The 17,931-nt window shown below is 45.4% G+C and overlaps 1 protein-coding gene across 1 annotated transcript; it reads left to right on the top strand.

The window, feature by feature from the left end:
* Positions 1-3,755: 3,755 nt before the first annotated feature.
* On the top strand, positions 3,756-17,455 carry SMU1 (SMU1 DNA replication regulator and spliceosomal factor). The gene is made up of 12 exons (XM_084305719.1): positions 3,756-3,883; positions 4,731-4,941; positions 5,029-5,181; positions 5,773-5,883; positions 6,817-6,945; positions 8,195-8,314; positions 8,712-8,828; positions 9,027-9,154; positions 12,666-12,792; positions 13,960-14,127; positions 14,433-14,585; positions 15,243-17,455. Exons 1-12 carry the CDS (start codon positions 3,858-3,860, stop codon positions 15,339-15,341), a joined length of 1,542 nt encoding a protein of 513 aa, XP_084161845.1. The 5' UTR covers positions 3,756-3,857; the 3' UTR covers positions 15,342-17,455.
* The last annotated feature ends 476 nt before the right edge of the window (positions 17,456-17,931 follow it).

A 17,931-nucleotide genomic window follows, 5' to 3' on the forward strand; every position in this document is an offset into this window, starting at 1 on the left:
CGAGTCACAAGCCTCTCCCTGCAAGATGCAGGTCTCAGGGTTTTCTTTTTTTGGACCCATTAAAAATATTCTCAAGAACAGAGAGCCAGAAATGACACAGCCCATCCCTCCTGCACAGTCACTCTCAAGACACTGGCCTCAGCAGGGTGCATCTTATTTTGAGACCACAGTAAGTGCACTTTGGCGGAAGGACTCATTTCCGGCCCTGTGGTCTGAAAGCTGAGAAAAGCAAAACCCCCACCAGATCGTAACTTGGAAAGCAGAGAAAGGACATCATTGTCGCAGCAAGTTCATGCGGCCCTCTGATGCTACAGCACTGCTCTCGGCCGTAGGGAACCAAGCCCTGCAGCTCGCAGGCTCACAAAACCAGGGCTGCAGGGAAAGCGAGGCCCTCCTGCTCCCCAGCCATCAGAGCAGGCTGGGACCAGCCAAAGGCACAGCTCACTGCTTGCTCGTCCCTTGTTGCGAAGCACGGACGAAAGCACGACAGACACCAGCAGAGTCAGATCATGCTTCACCATTTTATTGCCCGAATAGCCCAACTTTTATAGTGAATTTTACAGGGGTGGACAGTGTTTCACACAAGATTATTGGTCAAAAGTACCCAGACAAACTGTTAAGAAAATAACACCACCTGCAAGAAAAGAACCCCCCTTTTTGATTAGAAGTTAGGAAAACAACCCCCTTTGTGCTTAACGGTCACGTAGGCCTAGTCCTTGAGGCCAGCTGCTGATAACAATATTTTCTGAGTTCCTTAATTGGGTGATGTGGGAGTCATTGCCGTGGGAGCTTCTCACAGTTACTCTGGCAGCCTGGTTTGCTCAGCTACAGCAGGCCCTGAGATTTCTAAGGCCTACCCTGGTTGCTTAAAGCAAGCTTAGATTGAACAATTATGCCAATTCCCAACAGTCCCTCAAGCTGGTCTCCCAGGGAAGTGAGAGCAGGAGGAGTGCCGCAGAGGGCTGCACAGAGCACGGTACCGCCACCAAATCCCCCAGCTTACACGACTTCCAAGAAATGGCAGTGTTTGTCAAAGACATTGTTTGCAGACAAACTGTGACTGAGCTCTTATTTGCTGAGGAAAGCTGGCTACTTTTGAATCAGGAAGGATCTGCATGTTATTTTTTCAAACCTTCTGCCAAGAGTAGAGGTAAAGTTCTCGCTGTAATATTTCTGACTCCATGTCACATGCTCAGCTTTCACTTGAAAGAGCCATTCTGGGGCTGACGATGTCTGGGGGTTCAACTCCCAGTTTTACTGGGAGTCATTTGCACTGCCTGACTGCAGCAAGACTGTTTACCTCCTTTCGCATCTGTCTCTCAAGCCAGACGATAAATTCTGGATATTTTCTTTTCTCAAGTAACACGCTGTAAGAGCTGGCAGCCGGCGCCTGCTGCCTGCAAGGACTTCTGGAGGTCTCCAGACGATCCTCTCTCAGTGCAGCCCCGCTGCCAGCTCGAGATCAGGCTGGCTGCAGTGGCGTCTCGCCACAAAGCCTGCGTCAGGGAGCCCGCACAGCCCGAGGTGCACGGGGACCTCTTGCCAGACGAAGTTTGCTGAGAGCTGTGACCCGCCTCGCAGAGAGGTTTAGCTGCAGTGTCCATCCCCGTCTGCTGCCACCGCGGAAGGCAGGCCAGATGGCGGACACACCACCACCACCACCCAGCCTGATAGCACGCTCCTGTGCTGGCCTCACCATTCAGAAAGATGTCGGCCGGAGGGCTGTGGCAGCTAGGGATTAGGCGGCCTGTCTGTCTGTCTGTCTGTCCGTCTTTTTCTGCTCTGGGGCAGTAACGCACGAGGGAGGGAGGGCAGGAAAGCATCAGCCATTCCAGCTGAATTCACCTACAGAATTGAGTCAGACTTCTGCATGCTGCCAGCACAAAAATAGCTGCCATGTTTGGATTTTACAGCCTGATGTAATTCAGCGTGGCTGAACTACTGACAGACAACTGGCTTTGCTTTGTTACAGCCTCGACCAGGGCTGTTTTCAAAACAACTTTAAGCAGATATACATTCACCTGTCACTGAAAACAAACATGTCTGGCATGGTTAGCTGATAGCTCTCCACAGTAATCCCCACACCTCCATAACAGCAGCTACGACAAAAGAGCTGGGATAGCTGAGAGGACACAGCAGCATGCAAAACATTCACCCTGCGCCTCGCTCAGTATTTCTTCAACTTTATGCTATTGGATTACTTTCTTAAGCACTCTGGGGACAGAGACAGTGAAGAACAGCTTTCATTGGCAAAGGCAGGCAATTTCTCACACTGTTCTGTTTTCCATGGCTCATCCAGCAAATTGTGCACCAAGCCTAAACAAACAGCAAGGGACAAGCCTGTCTGAGAGGGGCTGACTACAGCAGATTTCACAAGCTCTTGTGCTGGCAGCCTGGTGCTGATATCAGGCCCTTGCTGCGAGAGGGTGGGAAGTGCCCCACGCCGGGCAGATACGAGTGGCAAGACCCTCGTTGTGGCCAGCCACCCGTGCGAGGAGCTTCCTTCCTGGCAACTCCACCTAAGCCTACATGCAGCGAGGAGGGCAGAGTCAGCTTTGTTTGCCTTTTAGCATTAACTGGGGCTTCAGGACTTCTGGCCTTGGTCACAGTCCAAGCGAGCAGCATGGATGGACGCCCAGCCACCCTTTGTGTGTTTAGCACGGGTGCCTCATGTTCCCTCTCACCACTGGAGGGCTCTGCCCCGCACAGCAGCAGCATTTGTCAGCTCTTCCAGTACTCCATAATTAAAGCAGTCAGGATATGCTAATGAGTCCCTTGCTAATGAAATACTGCCTTATGCAGCATTATAGTTTAGTGCGGGTTTAGCGGGTGACATTGGCGGTAGGGCAATGGTTGGACCAGATGATCTTGCAGATCTTTTCCAACCTTAACATTTGAGAACCAAGCTCTCGCTTGGTTGTCTCCAGGTTCGCAAACAGCGAGATCCTTGGTCTGGCATCCCCAAGCCTGCACACGCACCCAGGTTGGGGCTGACTCTGCCATTTCCGAGTGCCACCACGGGGGAACCCCACAGAGGGAAGGTGTGCGGCTGGGTGGGAATGACAGAACCATAGGATCATTAGGGTTGGAAGAGACCTCCAAGATCACCTGGTCCGAGCATCACCCTGCTACCAGTGTCACCACTAACCCACGTCCCCAAGCACCACATCCAGCCTCTCCTTGAGCACCCCAAGGTACGGTGACCCCACCACCTCCCTGGGCAACCCGTCCCAATGCCTGACTGCTCGTTCTGACAGAAATGTCTCCTCATTTCAAGCCTGAACCCCCCTGGCACAACTCGGGGCCATTCCCTCCGGTTCTATGTGTGGTTATGTGCGAGGAGAGCCCGACCCCAGCTCCCCACAGCTTCCCCTCCGCTAGCAGCGAGCTCAGCCCTGAGGAGGCGCTAAAATGGCCGCGGGGGGGGGGCTGTGCGTGGGGAGCGGGCGGCCACGGGAGGCAGCACAACTTCTGGCGGGCCTCCCCGGGTGCCTGCAGTGCGCATCACGTCGTGCTCTGAGGGGCAGGAAAATAAAACCAGACAGTCCCAGACCAACCTTTATTGCACAGCACAGCTCCCCCCCCTCCCACCGCCCGCCCGCCCGCCGCCATGACAGGCCGCCAGGGGGCGCGCGCCCGCCGCCGCTGTTGCCAGGAGACGCCGCCCTGCCCGCCCCCCCCGTCACGTGACGCCGCTCCCCCGTCACGTGGGAAGGGGCGGGCGGCGGCGGCGGCGGCGGCGGCGGGAGGCGGCGGCGGCGGCGGGGCCTGGCGGAAGCGGCGTCGCGCGAGGCCGGAAGCGACGTAGGCGGCGCGGGGCTTCCGGTGGTGGTGGCGGTGGCGGCGGAGGAGCAAAGATGTCGATCGAGATCGAGTCCTCCGAGTGCGTGAGGCCGGGACGGGGCGGGACGGGGGGGGCCCTGGGGGGGTTTTGGGGGGCTCTGAGGGCTCCTGGAGGGTCCTGAGGGGGTCCTGGGGGTGTCCTGAGGGGGCTCTGAGGGGGTCCTGGGGGGGCTCTGAGGAGATCCTCGGGGCCCTGAGGGGGCCCTGGGGGGCCCTGAGGGGGCTCTGAGGGCGCCTGGAGGGTTATGAGGGGGCTCTGAAGGGGTCCTGGGGGGGTTCTGAGGGGGTCTTGTGGGTCCTCAGGGGGCTCTGAGAGGGTCCTGAGGGAGCTCTGAGGGGATTTTGGGGGGGCTCTGAGGGGTCCTGGGAGGCTCTGAGAGGGATTGAGAGCATCCTGAGCGGGCTCTGAGAGGCCCTGAAGGGATCCTGGGGGGGCCCTGAAGGGGTCCTGAGGGGGTCCTGGGGGCTGGGGGGACTCTGAGTGGTCCTGGAGGGTTATGAGGGGGTCCCGAGGTGCTCCTAAGGGGCTCTGAGGGGATCCTGGGTGGGCTCTGAGGGGTCCTGAAGGGATCCTGGGGGGCCATGAGGGGGTTCTGGGGGGACTCTGAGGGGTCCTGAGGGGGTCCTGGGGATCCTGGGGGGGTATGAGGGGGTCCTCAGGGAGCTCTGAGGGGGTCCGAGGGCATCCTGGCGGGGTCCTGAGGGGGTTTTGGGGGGCTGAGAGGGCTCTGAGGGGATCTTGAGAGGATCCTGGGGGTGCTCTGAGGGAGTCCTGGGGGGGCTCTGATGGAGTCCTATGGGGGCGTGGGGTCAGGGGTGCAGCCCTGGAGGTGCGGGAGTCCCTTGGCTGATCCCCCCCCCCAATTGATGCTGTGTTTTCCTGGCAGTGTGATCCGCCTGATCATGCAGTACCTGAAGGAGAACAGCCTGCACCGCGCCCTCGCCACGCTGCAGGAGGAGACCACCGTGTCGCTCAACACCGTGGACAGCATCGAGAGCTTCGTGGCCGACATCAACAGCGGGCACTGGGACACGGTGCTGCAGGCCATACAGTCGCTGAAGCTGCCCGACAAGACCCTCATCGACCTCTACGAGCAGGTGAGGCAGAGCAGGCACCGCAGCAGGGCCCTGCAGAGGCACGCTGTGCTGTCCTGAGCTCACCCCATGCTTGTCGCCCTGCTGCAGGTCGTGCTGGAGCTGATCGAGCTGCGGGAGCTGGGTGCTGCCCGCTCCCTGCTGAGGCAGACGGATCCCATGATCATGCTGAAGCAGACCCAGCCAGAGCGGTACATCCACCTGGAAAACCTTCTGGCCAGGTCGTACTTTGATCCCCGTGAGGTAGGCTGCGTGCTTCTGACACCACGCTGTCTTGTGTGACTTCCTAGCCTTGCTCCAAGTTATCAAGGCCTTGCAGCATCTTTTCCATGTGAACACGCAGCTTCACAGTTCTAGGTGTCTTACAAAGTGCCTGGGAAATAATGGGTAATTCCTGGTCACAAGGCAACAGAACAGTAACTTTGAAGTATATTGAAGGTGGGATTTTAGGGAGTTACTCCTCTGTCCTGCCACAGGACGATGTTGTGCTCATCATTTGACATCTGCCTCGCTTTCCCTGTCTTATGTGTGCAGAAGAACATGTTTACTTTGTTTACAGAGCTGCTGTTGTAGAATAGCAATAGTAAGGATTTATCTGATTATGAAAAACTGAAATTCTTAATGAAAGCGTATCGGGAATGTCTGAAAGGTTGAAGATAGAGATGGGCTGTTTTGAAGGGCCTAGTAGAAAATGAATCTGGAAGGGGATTCAGATAAGAGCAGTTTAAAATTTTTATGGAAAACATATTTACTGCAATTTTTTGAAGTAAATTTTTTCAAAGAGAATAAAATTTTTTGAAGAGAATTTACTTCATAAAGGTAACTTCTCCCTAGGCATACCCTGATGGAAGCAGCAAAGAAAAGCGGAGAGCTGCTATTGCACAAGCTTTAGCTGGAGAAGTCAGCGTGGTACCTCCGTCTCGTCTTATGGCATTGTTGGGGCAGGTAATTCTTGGAAAAAAAATAAAAATTAGTAGCACTCTTGTTTTCTGTAGATCTTCACCCTATAGAATTAATGATGTTGTAGTTGATTTTCCATTTCAATAAAAATAGAGCTTAAATGTTTTACCTTTGCAAGCCGAATAGTTAAGTGACCTTTTCTCCATGTGGCAAAGATTTATCAGTTGCAGCAAAAATCATCACTCCAGAATTAGATTTCTTCCCATAGAGTAAATGCTCATTGTACAGAGAGATTTTTTTGCAAAGCAAGTATTAACACACAGTATTTTTGCTGTTGTACTTACTGACTCTTCTGATTCTCAAACCACCTTCATTTATAGTTTATGTAGACAGTATTTCATGTATTTTGTTGTTTTGTGACTTTAATCTTATTTTTAAAGCTTGTAAGTATGCCAGTTAAATTTTCTTGGCGTAACTAGCAGGTCCTGACTGAAGGTAGCTGTTTTCTAAAGGGCTTGTATAAGACTCTGTCTTTTGAACAAAGTTCATCTATGTATTACAAGAAGGCTTAGGGGCCACTTTTAATTTTAATTTATGAAGTTCTAGGCAAATAAACAACAGGTCAGGCAGTTCAAATGAACAAAAGATCAAACTCATCACACTATTCATGTACTGTATCCTCTGTACTGATGATCTGAGCAGGGTGGGTGTGAAGTCATTCACACCTTCAAAAACATGTAGGTATAGCATTCTCTTCTGTTTGTGGTCATGACTTGGGAAGCATAATCTTGATAAGACTTGTTTGCTCTGGTCTTGAGTAAATTCTAGCAGTGTAATTCCCTTAGACTATACAGGTGTAACAATTCCTGAGGGTACACAAAAATACTGCTGTATCGCACTCATTGTAACAAAGTTTTGATACAGAAGGTAGATATTAACTGATAAACTGATAAAGTATTGCTTTCAACTCCTGAAAAGGCGCTGAAGTGGCAACAGCATCAGGGCCTGCTTCCTCCTGGTATGACGATTGACTTGTTCAGAGGCAAAGCAGCTGTGAAAGATGTCGAAGAAGAGAAGTTCCCCACACAGCTGAGCAGGCATATTAAGGTGATGATTTATTTGGTTTATGTATCTATACCAGTGTTTCTTCTTTCCTGTGCTTTACTTTGGAAGCTAAAAGTAAATGCTCTGAATTCTCTGTTAAGTAATATCTCTTCCTTTCTTCCCCTCTCCCCTTCTTGTCCATGCTTTGCCTCATCAGGAGTCTTTCCTTGAGAGCCTGAAATGAGGTCCCTTAACAGTACTGGGTGCTTGTAATACTTGTGGATGTGATTAATTTGACTCCACAGTTCAGAATCATTCATCCTTAAGAAGTTGTTTCCTTAGTCCTCTTCTTTGTTTCTGGAGGGAAATACCTTCCAGAAGTGTCTTAAGCTGATATGCTTGCACAAAATGTCAGTAAATGACTGAAGATAAGATCATGAACTCTACCATGTCTACTAATGGATTCAGTATCTTCTTTTTAAGGGTTTTGCCATGCAAATTTCAGAAGAGAAAGAAAAGTGTGCTGTAAGGACACTGTTGTCCTGCAGCACTTAGTGTGGAATAGGCAGTTTCCTCCTGTGAGGGTTTTCGGCTTCACCACGCAGTTCTGTGCAGTGAGGAATTTCAGTTCACTGCAGTGTCTCTACTAGTTCTCACAGTGAACAGAAGGTAGTGTTTTTCAGAAGTTGTTCAGTGGCAGCTTGCTAACGCTTTATTAGAACTTGCTTTCTTTTCCAGCGCTGGTATTCGACTTCTGTAGTGAGTAAAAACATATTTTTATACTTGGTTTATGTGCTCACACATGTTCCTTTTCCCACAAAAGTGGAAAAGTAAAGTATAAAAAACAAAATACCAAACATTCTCCATGAAAGCTTCATTAGAGAAACATCATTCCAAGTGAAGCAACTCATACTACTTTGGAAGTCTCCAAAACCTGCCAAGGATACATATGCAATGATACACACATTGAGTACAGGGAAGGTGTTTGTTAACATTCACAGTTCACTGAGGAAGAACAAGCCAAATGGCCCTGCTGCTTCTGCAGGCAAGAAGTGCTTGGCTTAAGCTCAAGAGATATTACCAGATCAAAATGAATGCTTTTTTTTTATTATTTTTTATTCATGTAAGTAGGTACTGACAGGTTGGGTTTTTTTGTACCTTAATATTAAATATGTGAATGTGTACCTCTAAGGAAGTGTTTTTTTTTGTTGTTGTTGTTGCTGAAATGAGGCTACAGTTTTGTTTCAAGGTGAATAGCTTATTTTAATTTAGGTTTCTTGCTAAGCTAAAATTCTATTCTTCTGTAAAACAGTTTGGGCAGAAGTCGCATGTGGAGTGTGCTCGTTTTTCACCAGATGGCCAGTATCTGGTCACTGGCTCTGTGGATGGTTTCATAGAAGTATGGAACTTCACCACTGGAAAGATCAGGAAGGTAAGCTGCTTCTTATGCCAAATGGGTTGTGGCCAGGGTACGTGGATTTATTCTTTCTGGTTAGTCTGCGTATTTGTTTTCATTTCCCAGGGACTGAAGGATGTCTTCCTGGTGATTTGAGTGTTGGTCTGGAATCGTGATACGTGCTTAATTCTCTGTTCTGTCATAAACTTCCATCTGCAATAACACCTTCACCACCACCACCCCCCTCTTTCCGTGTCGTTGCCTATAAAGCCACGACAACAGCACTTCCCTATTTTTATAAGACTGTGAGATCTGCTTGATGATAGGCTGTAAAATATAGCTGAAGTTAAAACTGCTAGTACCTTGGCCTAAAATTAAATTAAATTTCGTGTAATTCACTGTTTTGACTGGTGTGTTTTCTGCTTTCATTTAGGATCTGAAATACCAGGCACAAGATAATTTTATGATGATGGATGATGCAGTGTTGTGCATGTGCTTCAGCAGAGACACAGAAATGCTAGCAACCGGAGCACAAGACGGAAAGATCAAGGTAGGATCTTTTTGTAGAACCCTGTGTGGGAAGGGCTGGTGACCAGAAAGAGTCATTTAACATTGCAATAATGTTTCTGTTGTACATGGTAACAAAGTAAGTTTATCATGGCCCTGAAACAGATACATAGTGAGGTCTGATGTGTTAGATCTCATAACAAAGTAACCACCACTATTTTATTTGCTGTTTCTTTTTCAGGTGTGGAAAATCCAGAGTGGCCAGTGCCTGAGGAGGTTTGAACGAGCACACAGTAAAGGTGTTACGTGCCTCAGTTTTTCTAAAGACAGCAGCCAAATTCTTAGTGCTTCTTTTGATCAGACAATCAGGTAAACTGAGAAGGTGTCACATATCGTTCAGGAGAAAAGAAAAGAGTGTTCACATTAGGGAGTTAAACTTGGATCTGGAGTTTGATCCTTTTGCATTGAGTTTTACTACTAATAGGAGAGCTTATTGCTGAGAGTTGGAGAGGAATGGTTTGAAAGTTTGATCTTTCTTTAACTTGTTTTATCATAGAATCATAGAGTGAATCATCGAATGGCTTGGGTTGGAAGCGACCTCAAAGATCATCTAGTTCCAGCCCCCCTGCTATAGCCAGGGACACCACCCACTAGATCAGATTGCTCAGGACCTCATCCAACCTGGTCATGAAGGCTTATTTCCTGCTTCAGGGGCAGAGTGTTTCATCTGCTCTGTTGGTGTTGAAATTGGCCTTGGGTGTTTCCTTCTGGGAGGTTCCTAGGCTAAGAAATTATTGTATCAACCTCCAGATACCACAGTTTTTGTAGTAAGCTTAGAGTAAGAAAGATCCAAGGATAATAGCATGATAATGTTTTTTTGAAACAACCTAAATGGCCTAATCACAAACACTCATTAGCTCCAAAAGAAGTGAAAATAGTTGGTTCCATACAGATTATTTTTCTTCACTCAGCAGTACAATGGGCTCTTTTTTTCTGCTGCCTAAAGAAATCCTCTGAGAGCACCTTTAAGTCTTTTGCTGCATCTTCTCTGCTTCCCCTCATAGTTGCTGAAGAGAGTAAAATTTCCCAAAGTGGTGGGAATACTTGGGAATCTCAACTGGCAATACTCTTGGCTCTCCTTTGGTCTGTGAATGAAGGCGTTTGTCTCTCCATGAGGTGCACGTGCATGAGGGAAGATACGGCTCATCCCAGTACAGTCAGGGACAGTAATTTTTGCTGCTCTCTGTCTCCATTGTGCAATACCAGTCCTCATCCTAAAAAGGTTCTTGTCCCAGTTTACTGCCCAAATCCATATTATTCTTAAGTATCCTCAAGTTCAGGCCCTTAGATCCATCCCCCTTATCTCTTTTGGATCCAGAGGCCTCCTTTTGGAATGGGAACAAGAGGAAGGAGGACCCAAATGAAATGTTTTCCGGGCACCTGTTCTTCCCAGCAGTCTGACATGGAGTAGCAGAGATCCAGTCCTGTAAGAGAGCCAGGCTGATGGACTCCGAGAGCTACAAGGGCAGGAGTTGGAATTTGTATCTGGAATAGCCAGTACAGCCTTTCTGGTGCTTTAGCTCTCTCACCAAAAGCACATGATGCACAAGGAGAGGCTGGCCCTGATCAACCTGGAAAACAGAAGGCTGAGGGGTGCTTAGCTGTCTTATCTAGAACTAGTCATACATGTAGATAAGGTGATACCAGGCTTCTCTCAGAAGTGCACAGTTCTTAAAAAGGGCAAACAGCAGAAAGGGAAATTCAGATTGTATATAAGGAAACACTTTACTTATTTCTTTATTTTATTTTTTAAATTTTTTTATTTTGAGAAAAACTACTGCTTGGACGATGTGGAGAGAGCTGGATAAGGTTGGGCGGGATCTCAACCCTTGTTGAGACCTGATTGGACTTGGAAGTTGACATCGCTTTGAGGAGAGCGTTGGAATATATTTTTCCCAGGGTTCCTTCCAACTTAAGTTATCTTGTGATTCTCAGACATGTACAGCAGCCTTGGAATCCCTGTTACAGGAGAATCATGTGGCCGGATGGTTTATATGTTTGCGATCAGAAGGTAGTAAAACTTACCTCAGTGATGAAAAAGAGCTATAGAGACAGAGTCATTTCACTCCCAAAAGGTGATTCCCATTTATCCGTGTTGTCTCTGCAGCTCCTGTGTTGGGCATGGGAGATTTTCCTTTCTTGTCCAAACCATAGAGCAAATATGCTCCTGCACCTATCTGGGCTCTTCTGTGCTGTTCTTGTTGCTGAGTAGAATTTGGCCACTGCTGGGTAGATTTTGTTGGCAATAAAACTTCTGTTGATACACAGCCACTTCGTTTCTGTTGACAGAACTGATCCAAGCTGCTTTCTACGTCAGTTGTTTTTCTTCCTTGGAATTATTCTGAGTTATACTTGATAATATTTTGTTTTCACATCTTTTGTCTATATGGAGGGCAGCTGTCAGATGCCCCTTCTGTGATACGCCCGAGCCTTCTGGCCCCTGTATTCTCCAGCCTGTCCATCTCTTTTTATAGCAGGGGCCCTGCACTGGGCATGGTACTCTAGAAGTGGCCTCAGCTCTGCCAGATAGGAAGGAGCCTTAATCTGCAGACTGTGGCTCTCCTAATGCGTGTATGTGGATGGGTCTCCCCACTGCCACAGCATGCTGATGGCTCTCTGTTTGTTCTTCACAAGGAGTGCCAGGTCTCTTTCTGAAGACTTCCTTGCCATCCAGTCAGTCCTTAGTCGATTCTGAAGCCCGAGATTGTTCTGCACTTTGCATTTATCAATTTTCAGCACTGGGGGTTTTTTTCTTAGCCCAGCTGTCCAGCTTGCCAAGGTTTCCAGTCTCCTCATCTGTGTCTCTCAATCCTGAATTACAGGATATGAGACTTACAATATGAATTAGATTGATCCAGTGCTTGACAATTCTAAACATATAACATTTAATTTAATGAGATTATGTAACTTTTAATAGATTTAGCCTCTTGCCTGTGCTGTAAACCCTACTGGTACTGTTACAGATCTGGAAGCAACTTGACAACGAACAGGCACAACAAAACAACGAGAAATATTAATCTGTTTAAATCCTAGTATAGATGAACTATAGCATAAGCATTTTAATTGAGATTATGTAAGGATGGATGTTGAATCAATGCCAGCAAGCTTCAAACAAAATTAGGAATTTTATTGCCGATTATTCAAAATTCTGCTTGAAAACTCTATCTCTGTAGGCAGTGGGTATTGTAATTTAGGGGTTAAATAGATTGGCAATATCATTTTCTCATAAATAACTAAGCACATACATCATGAATTTGCACAGCAGAAAAGGTAAGAGGCAATGGGAACAGGTTGCAAAAGAGAAAACTCTGCTTGGGTATAAGGGAAGATACTTTTCACTGAAAAATAGTGAGTTTCACACAGTCCTGGGGTAGATCCCAGAGAAAATCTGAATCTGTGGAGATTTTCTTCACTGGCCAAGGCCTTGCTCAAGGCCCAGAGCAAACTGACCTCGCTTAAAGGTCAGCTTGGCTTTGAGGAGTCTGAGTGAGAGACCTCCAGAGGTCACTTCCAAACTTAAATCGTTCTGTAACTTCCATTTTGTCAGCATCGTAATTTCTCATTCGTGCTCCTGTCGTCTAGTATCTGTAGGATGTATTAAGGGTCCTTGAAGCTGAAAGTTGATGGCGTTTAAGCTTTTTACAGAAACACATACTGCGTTTGATGAAAGGGGATTGTGGTAAAGAATTATGGTTTGGAGATTTAGCACTTCCTATTGTTGCCTGTTAAAAGGTAGCTCAGATTTAAAATGCAGTGAAGCCAAGGGGTGTTTCAGGCTACTTCGGCTGCTCACTCAGTTGTGACCTCTATTGTGTGACAGGATTCACGGTTTAAAATCCGGCAAAACTCTAAAGGAATTCCGTGGTCACTCCTCTTTCGTCAATGAAGCTACCTTTACGCAGGATGGTCACTATATTATCAGTGCATCCTCTGATGGCACAGTGAAGGTAAGATAGTGCTTACCTTTTGTAAGTAACGCATTCAAACTCTTTGCACGTTCTAGCTGGTGTGTTAACAACTACTGCAGACCTCATAGTTGTTCTTTTGTTTGTTTGTTTGTTTTTGCATAATGTGTCTTACTGCTTGTGCTCTTTGCTGTAGCTTGCTGTAAACGAGAACTGATGGTGGTTCATAGTCCCCTCAGAGACTGCTGCAGAGCTCCTTTCTGCTGTGTATATGAAAGGAGAACATAAGTGCATAGTAACCTGCTGGTTACTGCTTTGATCTAGAAAAAGAATGGTCTGTGACACCTCTTTTTCCTAGAACGTGGAAATTTGCCTGTCTGAAATAATGGCATTTTCTACCTTACTCTGTTGGACACCTGCTTATTTCTTGGTGCTTAGGAGTCCTTTGGAGTATAAAGGAGTGTTAATAATACTGATTGTAGAAGTGATAGGTTTGGCTTTTAGTCTCCACAAAGACCATAACTATGCTGTGTAATAGTTAGGAGTAGTAAAATATTGTTCTGTACACTGCCCTAACAACACCAACAAAAATGTGTGTATATATAGAAACAGCTACATTATGGAGTGTTTGGGGGTGAGTAAAGGTAAATGGTTTATAGACAGGGGGAAAGGAAAGTGTGATAGATCTTATTCATATTAAATAGGGTGTTGCTGCAAACTTGCACTCCTTGCCAGACTGCTCCTAATAATGGGAATAGTATAAGAAGGTGAGTCTTCCATTTTGGTTGTACTAGTACGTAAACTGCAAAAATATTCCACAGGTGGTGAGTTAATGCTTCATTTTGTACGCTTCATTTCATTTTTTAATGTAGGCTACACATATATTTACAGATGCCAGCTAAAACCATAAAGCAGGTGCAGGTGCGAACTCGCCCCTAAGGGCAAATGCTTAATGAAAGGGTGCCAGGCTGAATTTGGGTAGTGGAAATTCGCTTTCAGGTCAGTCATACTGCAGTTGTTCATGGTATCCACAAGGTGTTCAGAACGGATCTGGTAATTTTCCTTTTATTTTTTTACAATATGCTTCTATTCATATTTCATTTCGGGAGTTCTTATTAGAATATCTGAATCCTATACCATGAGCTATTTCTGAAACCAGTCAATTTTGTTTACTGTTTTTTATAAAGCTAATTTTGTTCCTTGTTCTAGGTTTGGAATGTGAAGACAACAGAGTGCTCAAACACCTTCAAGTCTCTCGGCAGCACTGCTGGGACAGACATTACTGTGAACAGTGTCATTCTGCTGCCTAAAAACCCAGAACACTTTGTGGTTTGCAACAGATCGAATACCGTCGTTATTATGAACATGCAGGGTCAAGTATGTGATCTTACTGGTGTCCTTTGAAGTCTCTCTGTCATCTTAAGAATGTCAGAAACCTAGTTAATAATCTAGTTAATTAGCTAGCCTGGGCTTAAACTTGATTTCTCCAGTTCGCTGTCATGGCAATTGCTCTGCACACAGTTTCATAGAATATCTTGTGTTGCAGAGAGTAAGTATAGATATGGAGAGATCCTGTTTTCTAAACAGGCCTAGTACCGCCTGAATATTTTTTACTCTGAAGATGGTGATTATGTACACACCTTAATCCTGTGAAATGTGTTCTGGGGGATGTTCTGTTACAGATTGTAAGAAGTTTCAGCTCTGGTAAGAGAGAAGGTGGTGACTTTGTCTGCTGTGCACTTTCACCTCGTGGTGAATGGATCTACTGCGTCGGTGAAGATTTTGTGCTCTATTGCTTTAGCACAGTGACCGGCAAGCTGGAGAGAACTCTGACAGTAAGTTCTTAGCTGGAGCTGTTGCAGAGTTTTAAACAGAGGGATCATATTAATGCTTTTTTTTTTTTTTTTTTTTATGAGGTCTGTAAGGAGAGGTTTTGTACTAATGTGGCTTTCTTTTCCAGCAGCCCTGATTGGTAACAAACGTGTTCCTTTTATGTTCCAAAACGTGGAACACTTGGCTGTGGAATGTTCTCAGACTTTTTCTTAGGGCCATTTTAATCTTAGAAGTTCCGAAAATATTTGTCACCAAGACAGGAATTCTTGGTTGAAACTATGACATGAACTTGAGCACATTTTAACCTAGGCTGCAGCTAGCGCAGAATTTGACCAAGCTGTCAGATTTCAAGCTGTCAGGCTTAAATTTGTCTTGGAGTAAACTAAAGAGAGATGCCAGCTTCAATGTCTAAAGTGGGGAGTATTTCAATATAGTGGATTTCCGTTGGTGTAGATGACAAAGCTCTCTGTCTCCCCCAATAAAAAGTAACTGCTGTGTCACGAAAATTGGAACTTAATACTGTTGGGGTTATATTTCTGCTTCTGCTGTATGCACAAAGCATGTTAAGTCCCCTTCAAGTACTGAAGGGAAGATAATATTTGGCTTGTGTCACTGTGAAAGGAAAATTATCCTGATGGTTCTTTCTGCTTTTTCTCTAGGTTCATGAAAAGGATGTCATTGGCATTGCTCATCACCCCCACCAGAACCTGATTGCCACCTACAGTGAGGACGGCCTCCTCAAGCTCTGGAAGCCATAGCTTGGTTTGACTTTAAGCTATGAAGTATGCCTGTTGGCTGCAGGGTGTTGGTGTTTGTGCTTTTACAAGGTCGAAATACATGGAGTGCGATAATGTGTTCAATTTTCAGTTCAGTTTTCCAGAAGGTATCATTTTTAATTCCTGGTCTAAAGTTAGCTAGGTTTATGCTAGGTGTAGCATCACTTAATTTCAAGTACTTTTATTTTTACTAGAGTGGCCAACTCCTATGGGAGTGGCTGTTCTGTCTTCTGAAGCGTATACTCCTCTTACGCCATTTATAAGAAGTGAATGAGATACAAACTGTACATACAACGGGCTACTGGCTTCCTATAATATAGTCAGTTTTTGTTGTTTTGAGTAAACGATGCGGGATAAGAAGACTCTCTTCTCCACAGCTGGAATGAAGGCACAGTTTTCCGTGAATGCAAATGAAGCTACGCTTTCCTCAGTGGGAAGGCAGAAGCTTTTCTAGTCCAGTGCGTTTTGCTGTGTTTGATTTTTCCATTATACTTTTCTCCAGTTATTTGTATTAAGCATTGTCACACAGCTTTCTCAGAATGAAACATTTTTTTCCTTCCCCATTTCCCGGGACTTCCCTCTCTAAGTCTGCCTGGCGTGGCAGTGAGAGGGGGGTAGGTTTTTGTTTTCAATTTTTTTGTTGTTTGTTTTCATCTGCTTCCAGGCTAAAAGGAATAAGACGGGCTCGCTTGCTACTAATGCATAATGTCTTCAAACCAGTTTTAACTGAAACAAGCCTCAGGGGATCAATGTTTTAAAACAGGCAAAAGCCTGTTTTGCACGCACCGAGTTCTTAGTGCGATAATGTTGCACATTAATACCTTGAATTTCATCTTACCTTCCTCTCTTCTTAAAAGGGCATGGCATACTCAGATGGGTCTCATTAATCATAACAGTGTTGCTTAGATTCTGCACTATGACAGGAAAGATTCTAGACTTTCAGTTTGGAACAGATGATGATTCTGTCTGAGATCCTGGCTAGGCTGAACTGTTGTGAATGATCACCAAAATCTTCTAAAATCTGACTATAGTTTTTTCCAGGATGTAGCTAAAATGGAAGCTTTGTCTGTAATGATGGGACAAACACGTGCATATAGATTTGAGTCTGCCTCGCTTCTAGTTTTATTCTCTTGTAGAATGCTTTCTTTCAAACAGTAATAACATTTCTGTGACTCAATAAATTAGTTCCAGTTCCAGTAACCTCAGTCTTTTTCAGCTGGTGGGCTTGATCCTAGTGCGATTATTGGTTGTCAGCCAGTGACAAAACCCTTTTGGCACTGACCTGTGTATTTGGCTGGTCTGTGCTCCTGTTGGTCTAAAGAAATGCGAGCAATTTTAGCGTGATTTCTCCCAAAGCATTGTTTGTTCACTACAACTCTAAAATTCATTCTCTGTTATCCTCAATGTTTTAATTCCTAAATTGTTTTTTTACTTCCTTAGATACAGCAATAAAGCTATTTTTTAGATAGCAAGAAGTGATTATTTTTCCTGCCTGAAAATACACTGTTGTAGTGGAAGCTTCTGGCAATAACACATATGACAAGCTCCATCTGACAGTTGACACCTTTTGGTAAAGGAGAAGATCCTAACAAAATATTTTCAATATTACTTAACTTGTGATTCACTTCACTTTCAGGTTACACGGAAGCACTAATCCTCAATGTAAATGATACCTTACCTTGTGTTTTTTAGAAGAAAAAAACTTGTATCAAATGTAACTGTCTGTCAGAATCCTGAATGTCTAAAGATTTTAAATACATTTTCTAGCTTTAGGACATGAGAGAGAAAATCTGGCATTTCTTATCCTTTTTATTTATGATTTTTAGAGTTTATTGGCTCAACTCCCCAAGATGAAAGGGCTTATGAAAGGGTAATGGTAAAACTTACCTCCTTGGCTGAAGCTGTAATCTGTAAAATTGCTGGCATATAACAAAAAAGTAAAATGGTAATCTTGAAAATGCTCTTTTTTTTTTTTCTAATGTCATCTAGGAAGATATTTTATCTCTGGAGAATCAGACAGTTATTGTGCCATTTTACCTGAACAAGGCAACGTTTAGTGCTTTAGTTAGCATTAAAGAAAAATTGTTTGGTGTTCACCCGTGGGCCTTACTTTGTTTTTGAATCATTTTGCTTGGAGTTACCTAGCTCAGTGATGCACAGATGGGCGCAAAATGTTTGGCAGGAGTGTTGTGTGATGGAAGTCTCACAGGTCAGTTCAGATCTGGTAAATCATAGTGATTTAGTCTTCCTGACGTGGGGATCAGTGGATTTCAGCCCTGCTTGGGTGGAAGCAGCCACCCGTACTTATAAAATATATGGGGAAGAGCTACTGCTGCCTCAGCGAAAAATAAGCAAGCCTAGGTTCCTGCTCTGTTCTGCAAGCGTGTGTGTAACTTTTTTATTTAATACGTTATTGGGGGTAATAGTTTGTTCAAGTGCCTGCACTTGTCAGGTGCAGTCCTGCTCTGGTACTGTTACCAGCACGCCATCTTCAAAGACAAACAAAAAACCAACAGACCCTATTTTGACTTGTCGAGATTTAGAGAGACCAGCTGAGAACTGACAGTTTGAT

This window comes from Netta rufina, assembly GCF_964035555.1.
Source record: "Netta rufina genome assembly, chromosome: Z".
Classification (NCBI taxonomy): Eukaryota; Metazoa; Chordata; class Aves; order Anseriformes; family Anatidae; genus Netta; species Netta rufina.

What these genes read in the sequence shown, in the direction of transcription:
- SMU1 (XM_084305719.1), top strand. Translation starts at nt 3,858, where the DNA reads ATGTCGATCGAGATCGAGTCCTCCGA. An exon ending in TCATCGACCTCTACGAGCAG is followed by an intron (nt 4,942 to 5,028) that starts GTGAGGCAGAGC and finishes GCCCTGCTGCAG; the next exon opens with GTCGTGCTGGAGCTGATCGA. An exon ending in AGCTGGAGAGAACTCTGACA is followed by an intron (nt 14,586 to 15,242) that starts GTAAGTTCTTAG and finishes CTTTTTCTCTAG; the next exon opens with GTTCATGAAAAGGATGTCAT.